The 7,230-nt window shown below is 58.0% G+C and overlaps 1 protein-coding gene across 1 annotated transcript; it reads right to left on the bottom strand.

Annotated features, from left to right (window-relative positions):
- Positions 1-764: 764 nt before the first annotated feature.
- Positions 765-6,831, bottom strand: LOC121286103 (keratin-associated protein 5-5-like). Its single transcript, XM_041203095.1, has 5 exons — positions 6,725-6,831; positions 3,861-3,927; positions 2,052-2,120; positions 1,317-1,379; positions 765-788 (listed from the first exon to the last, which is right to left on the bottom strand). The coding sequence occupies exons 1-5, from the start codon at positions 6,829-6,831 to the stop codon at positions 765-767; spliced, it is 330 nt and encodes a 109-aa protein (XP_041059029.1).
- Between the last annotated feature and the right edge of the window lie 399 nt (positions 6,832-7,230).

Below are 7,230 nucleotides of genomic sequence, written 5' to 3'. Positions count from 1 at the left end.
AGGGCTCCCGAACAGCCTGCACTATCTCTTCCACCTTTGCCCTGCCACTGTCCTACCCTTCCCCACTAACCCTTCCTCCCTCCCTCGGTCATCCTCCACACAACTTGCACTGCCACCACTCGGTCTCAAGCATAGGCTGTGTTTACAGACGCTCTCCAAAGAGGACAATGCAGCGGCAACTCTCCGTTAATCATGGAAGAAGTCACCCTCAACAAATAAACGCCAAGTATGTGCAGTCATCCTGCACAAGTCACACCTTCAGCCCTTACATAGTTCCACTCAGCACACACAGAAGGCAGGCAAGCTTATCATCTGCTCTTGCCTCCATCCTGCTCACTCTCTGTCCATTTGATTTAAGCAGGAAAAGTTCACCCACAACAACAGGGAGAGAACCCAGAATGAAATGGGGTGCCAGAGCTCAGGTGGTAATGCTGGCTGGTGAGGGCAGGGACTGCTCCTTCACTGAAGGTGAGATATGCATCTCCCAACAAGCCAGTGAGGCCCATCTACTAGTCTTCGCTCACCTGTTGGAACTGTGAGTGCTCTTTAATGTAGGTGACTATCCAGCTAATCACAAATTATCTCTTCTCTCGATTACAGCCACCAGCAAGAAAAGGAGGAGACACACCACCAGTCAGCCCATCAGCCCCAGCCCCAGAGCACCTCGGATGAGGATCCTGAGGACCCGCTAGATGTCGATCTGTCACTGTGTTCACCTGCGCCCTCCACCAGCGCAGAGACACATTCCTCAGTGGGACCCAGTTTTAGAGCAGGCTCTGAGTCACCATCTGGTGAACACAACACAGATTCAGGTCCACAGCAGGCGGAGGCAGCGACAGTCAAGGTCTCCGACACTCGGGGGACTGCTGGAGGCCAGGCTCCTGCTGAGTCTGAGTCCAGTGACGAGCCTCTGGAATCAGCCCTCAGGGAGATGTTGGAGCTCCAAAGACAGGCAGAGGAACAGCAGGCAGGGGAACAGCAGGCAGGGGAACAGCAGGCAGGGGAACAGCAGGCAGGGGAACAGCAGGCAGGGGAACAGCAGGCAGGGGAACAGCAGGCAGGGGAACAGCAGGCAGGGAACAGCAGGCAGGGGAACAGCAGGCAGGGGAACAGCAGGCAGAGGAACAGCAGGCAGGGGATCAGCAGGCAGGGGAACAGCAGGCAGAGGAACAGCAGGCAGGGGAACAGCAGGCAGGGGAACAGCAGGCAGGGGAACAGCAGGCAGGGGAACAGCAGGCAGGGGAACAGCAGGCAGGGGATCAGCAGGCAGGGGAACAGCAGGCAGGGGAACAGCAGGCAGGGGATCAGCAGGCAGGGGAACAGCAGGCAGAGGAACAGCAGGCAGGGGAACAGCAGGCAGGGGAACAGCAGGCAGGGGAACAGCAGGCAGGGGATCAGCAGGCAGGGGAACAGCAGGCAGGGGAACAGCAGGCAGGGGATCAGCAGGCAGGGGATCAGCAGGCAGGGGAACAGCAGGCAGGGGAACAGCAGGCAGGGGATCAGCAGGCAGGGGAACAGCAGGCAGGGGAACAGCAGGCAGGGGATCAGCAGGCAGGGGATCAGCAGGCAGGGGAACAGCAGGCAGGGGTTGAGCAGGCAGGGGATCAGCAGGCAGGGGATCAGCAGGCAGAGGAACAGCAGGCAGGGGAACAGCAGGCAGGGGAACAGCAGGCAGGGGATCAGCAGGCAGGGGTTGAGCAGGCAGGGGAACAGCAGGCAGGGGTTGAGCAGGCAGGGGAACAGCAGGCAGGGGAACAGCAGGCAGGGGTTGAGCAGGCAGGGGAACAGCAGGCAGGGGAACAGCAGGCAGAGGAACAGCAGGCAGGGGAACAGCAGGCAGGGGTTGAGCAGGCAGGGGTTGAGCAGGCAGGGGAACAGCAGGCAGGGGAACAGCAGGCAGGGGATCAGCAGGCAGGGGTTGAGCAGGCAGGGGAACAGCAGGCAGGGGAACAGCAGGCAGGGGTTGAGCAGGCAGGGGATCAGCAGGCAGGGGATCAGCAGGCAGGGGAACAGCAGGCAGGGGAACAGCAGGCAGGGGATCAGCAGGCAGGGGAACAGCAGGCAGGGGAACAGCAGGCAGGGGAACAGCAGGCAGGGGAACAGCAGGCAGAGGAACAGCAGGCAGGGGAACAGCAGGCAGGGGAACAGCAGGCAGAGGAACAGCAGGCAGGGGTTGAGCAGGCAGGGGAACAGCAGGCAGGGGAACAGCAGGCAGCTGTTGAGCAGGCAGGGGTTGAGCAGGCAGGGTTTGAGCAGGCAGGGGTTGAGCAGGCAGAGGAACAGCAGGCAGGGGAACAGCAGGCAGGTGTTGAGCAGGCAGGGGTTGAGCAGGCAGGGTTTGAGCAGGCAGGGGTTGAGCAGGCAGGGTTTGAGCAGGCAGAGGAACAGCAGGCAGGGGAACAGCAGGCAGGAGTTGAGCAGGCAGGGGAACAGCAGGCAGAGGAACAGCAGGCAGGGGAACAGCAGGCAGGTGTTGAGCAGGCAGGGGTTGAGCAGGCAGGGGAACAGCAGGCAGGGGAACAGCAGGCAGGGGTTGAGCAGGCAGGGGAACAGCAGGCAGGGGAACAGCAGGCAGAGGAACAGCAGGCAGAGGAACAGCAGGCAGGGGAACAGCAGGCAGGGGTTGAGCAGGCAGGGGAACAGCAGGCAGAGGAACAGCAGGCAGGGGAACAGCAGGCAGGGGTTGAGCAGGCAGGGGAACAGCAGGCAGGGGTTGAGCAGGCAGGGATTGAGCAGGCAGGGGAACAGCAGGCAGGGGAACAGCAGGCAGGGGTTGAGCAGGCAGGGAAACAGCAGGCAGGGGATCAGCAGGCAGGGGATCAGCAGGCAGGGGTTGAGCAGGCAGGGATTGAGCAGGCAGGGGAACAGCAGGCAGGGGAACAGCAGGCAGGGGTTGAGCAGGCAGGGATTGAGCAGGCAGGGGAACAGCAGGCAGGGGATCAGCAGGCAGGGATTGAGCAGGCAGGGGAACAGCAGGCAGGGGAACAGCAGGCAGGGATTGAGCAGGCAGGGGATCAGCAGGCAGGGGAACAGCAGGCAGGGGAACAGCAGGCAGGGAAACAGCAGGCAGGGGATCAGCAGGCAGGGGAACAGCAGGCAGGGGTTGAGCAGGCAGGGATTGAGCAGGCAGGGGAACAGCAGGCAGGGGAACAGCAGGCAGGGGTTGAGCAGGCAGGGAAACAGCAGGCAGGGGAACAGCAGGCAGGGGTTGAGCAGGCAGGGGTTGAGCAGGCAGGGGAACAGCAGGCAGGGGTTGAGCAGGCAGGGGATCAGCAGGCAGGGGAACAGCAGGCAGGGGATCAGCAGGCAGGGGAACAGCAGGCAGGGGAACAGCAGGCAGGGGATCAGCAGGCAGGGGATCAGCAGGCAGGGGTTGAGTAGGCAGGGGTTGAGTAGGCAGGGGAACAGCAGGCAGGGGTTGAGTAGGCAGGTGTTGAGCAGGCAGGGGAACAGCAGGCAGGGGAACAGCAGGCAGGGGATCAGCAGGCAGGGGTTGAGTAGGCAGGGGTTGAGTAGGCAGGGGAACAGCAGGCAGGGGAACAGCAGGCAGGGGAACAGCAGGCAGGGTTTGAGCAGGCAGAGGAACAGCAGGCAGGGGATCAGCAGGCAGGGGAACAGCAGGCAGGGGTTGAGCAGGCAGGGGAACAGCAGGCAGAGGAACAGCAGGCAGGGGATCAGCAGGCAGGGGAACAGCAGGCAGGGGTTGAGCAGGCAGGGGATCAGCAGGCAGGGGAACAGCAGGCAGGGGTTGAACAAGCAGGGGAACAGGCAGGGGTTGAGCAGGCAGGGGTTGAGCAGGCAGGGGTTGAGCAGGCAGAGGAACAGCAGGCAGGGGAACAGCAGGCAGGGGTTGAACAAGCAGAGGAACAGCAGGCAGGGGAACAGCAGGCAGAGGAACAGCAGGCAGAGGAACAGCAGGCAGGGGAACAGCAGGCAGGGGAACAGCAGGCAGGGGAACAGCAGGCAGGGGTTGAACAAGCAGAGGAACAGCAGGCAGGGGAACAACAGGCAGGGGTTGAGCAGGCAAGGTTTGAGCTGGCAGGGGAACAGCAGGCAGGGTTGTCAGAGGCCGTCACCAGATTAGAACGGAGGATGGAGGATGGCCTCCGACTTGCAAGCGCATTGAGGGCACCATTGGAAGGGTGGCGACTGCCATGGAAACCCTGTCCAGCAACTTGTGCCAGATGTGAGCTCGGACGTGCCCACCATCACTCTAGCCATGAGTGGGATCAGTGGCTTGGGAGAGGTGGACGGAGCATTTTGACCTCCCTCCATGAGCCCCTTCTCCTCAAGGAGTCAGGGAGGGGCCCTCGGGCACCCACACACAATGCAGACTTGGGAGCAGGTCTCCAGGGTGGTCAGCACCAGCGCCCCTCCGAAGAGGACCACCTCTACTGCAGGAAGAGGATGAATGATCTCATCCTCTCCACCAGGGTAAGTCAACCTTCTCCTCACCCTCAACTCTCACTCTCATTAGGCCATCAGACATTCGCAGGGTTAGAGTGCACAGGGAGGAGGAGCATCAGCCGGACACCCCGGAGACCTCCACCCAGGACTCTCCTGGACTGTCCAGCTGCTCCAAATCCCGTCTGCCTGTGGCCCCAGCAACACCGGCTGCTCAGGCCGAGGAGGGTGCACCAGCCCCTGAGCAGAAGGCCCTAATCAGGCCGAGGAGGGTGCACCAGCCCCTGAGCAGAAGGCCCTAATCAGGCCGAGGAGAGTGCACCAGCCCCTGAGCAGAAGGCCCTAATCAGGCCGAGGAGAGTGCACCAGCCCCTGAGCAGAAGGCCCTAATCAGGCTGAGGAGAGTGCACCAGCCCCTGAGCAGGAGGCCCTAACAGGCCTGAATTTCCAGGCCTCGGGCCTCCAGAGGACGCTCGCCAAGGTCACCTCAGACAACAGGGTGTAGCAGTCAGCAGGCCACCTCCACCTCTGCTGCGGATGTCGGGAACGTACCTAGATGTAGCAGTCGGGGTAGGAAAATTAAGAAGTACTGAGAGCACAATGGTGGTATGGCTGCTCACTCACTGTATATACTTTGCACATTTGTAAATATATTTTGCTTTTCTGAAAGTCTCATCTAGTTAATGGCTTTTCTATCTGATGCAATGCTCCGAGGTCATCCAAATGTAACAAATGCGCCCCCCAACCTCACTGATCTCCCATCGTGTCCCTCAGGTTTATGGTGTCTCGCTCAACCACAGTTCAGTCAGTCACCCTTATGTCCACAGAAGTGACATGGACAAAGCCAGTTGTTCCATCAACATGGTGGCTGGGCAATCCATATGTAAAACTTGAGTCAGAGGATATCATGTGGCCTCATGAGTATAGATGTTACAGTTTGGTTTATTCTCCTGACGTATCTGGACTGTAATCTGTTCTCTGTGGATGTTATCGGTTTTAATGACAAGCCGTCTTGGAGTCATTCCAGCCAAGCGCATTTTCCAATGGCCGCAGGTAATGTCTGTCAGGTTTGGTGTGAATTACAGTTAAATAATAGTCGGGGACCTTAGCCTTTCATGGCAGCCTACAGCGTGACACCGTGACTGCGTGTACAGCTAAACATTACTCCTGTAATAGTTCCCACTCTCCATCTGCATGATGCAGAGCTATGGGCCTAGTTAGCACTTGGTGACTCCTGAAATGTCTGCTAGACGGCCATGACTATGTGATGTTATAGGTGTGGGTCTAGCCTCATGATACTGGCCTATTACATGTGAGGATGCTGGTCTCCTCTTGAAGGTCTGGCTCGTATGGCTTGACATAAACCCGTACTCATTTTCATAGGGGCAATCGACATGGTTCTCTGATCGTGTCAGTGCCAACAGTGTCCTCAGCTTCCTCTTGCATGTCTCAATCTGCTAGAATGAAAATGTGGAGGCTTCTAATGGGATGAGAGGGGAGCTCCAGTATATCTGCTGCTGGTCTTTATTATCAATGAAGTTACTAAGTAATGCTTAAATGCTGTGTCCAGACTGACTGAGCCACCCCACTCCCAGATGCCAAGCCAATGCTGGACAGGGACTTGGGAAGCTCCATGCCAAGGCTGGGTGATGAGTGCTTGTCGGTGATTAGACAATGGTGCTGCTGAAGCTCTCTCACTGCACACAAAGGTGACCTGACTCGCAGCCTCACATCCATGACTCAGATCGACAGATCACTGCGTCCTAAAGAACGATCTCATGCTGGGGACTTAGTATGAGGATGAGACCAGAACTTTATTCTTGTATGAGAGATGGCCTGTGGGAGGTGTTACAGTCCAGATTCAGATCAGTCCTCAGACGGTCAAGAGAGAACCAGTAATTAATGATTGTCCTTCTTGTGGTGCTTTGCAATGTTCCAGGCATTCTGCCATGGGTGCACGAGGTTAGCAGTGCTGCTCCTGCCTCTTGAAGTCTGCCCTAGGCAGTGAAATGTTAGCGTGATGATTGAAGGGACTGCACCATGTCTACTTGCTTCATGGTGAGTGCTGGTGGAGTTCCTATCCCATTATAGAATGGCCACATGCTCCAGAGGCTGCCTAGCCTCCCAAGGAAGAGGTTTTTGTTATACAAGATTGTGACTACTGATTAATGTCCTTCATTGAGGTGTTGAGGATAACAAAGAAGATGTTAATGTCTATCCTGCATCGAGGGGACAGGTGAAATGGGTTGGTTTGAGCTGATCATCTTCATCACCCTGGAATCTTGTCACTATAAGGATCTGATGGGCATGTCTGCTGTACCTGGCCTGTGCTATGGCCTCTTCCTGTGGGGCATCAACATCCTCGCCCTCTTCGAACTCATCCATTTCAGCATCCTCTTCATTGGAGGAGACGTGTAGCTCCTCCATCTCTCCTTCTGGCAATTCATCCCCGCTGCTGGCCCACAAGGCTCTTCCCTTTGCCCTGCCTGATGGTGCTGCTCTGCTTCGACTACAAGATCAGCTTCCAACATCTCACACCCACCCCCCAGCCCCCCGAGGCTGTCACTGCCCAAGTCCCTCCCATCGTCCCGGAAGAGTATCATGTGCAGGTTTCCCCTCCCTCCAATCACTCTCCTGCCTCCCTCTTTAACCCTGGAGCCCTTCATGATTCTTGTGGATATCCCTGTCCTCTCCGCCGAGCCATTTTCTATGCTTGTCCCCATACCCCTTGTCCACCTCAACCCCTCCCCATGTTGAGGCCCTATGCACTGTGACCTACCGAGACCCCCACCATGAGACCATCGAATGCCCCCCCTCTGACTTACC

This window comes from Carcharodon carcharias, chromosome 13 (assembly GCF_017639515.1).
Source record: "Carcharodon carcharias isolate sCarCar2 chromosome 13, sCarCar2.pri, whole genome shotgun sequence".
Lineage (NCBI taxonomy): Eukaryota > Metazoa > Chordata > Chondrichthyes > Lamniformes > Lamnidae > Carcharodon > Carcharodon carcharias.
Note: the sequence above shows the minus strand (reverse complement) of the source record. Positions and strands in the feature narration are given on the sequence as shown.

Coding starts and splice junctions, on each gene's coding strand:
- LOC121286103 (XM_041203095.1), bottom strand. CDS start 6,831: ATGGAGGAGCTACACGTCTCCTCCAATGAAGAGGATGCTGAAATGGAT. Junction 3,928..6,724: donor GAGGCCATAGCACAGGCCAG/GTACAGCAGACA, acceptor CCCTGCCTGCTG/TTCCCCTGCCTGCTGTTCCT. Junction 2,121..3,860: donor CCCCTGCCTGCTGTTCCTCT/GCTTGTTCAACC, acceptor TGTTCCCCTGCC/TGCTGTTCCTCTGCCTGCTG.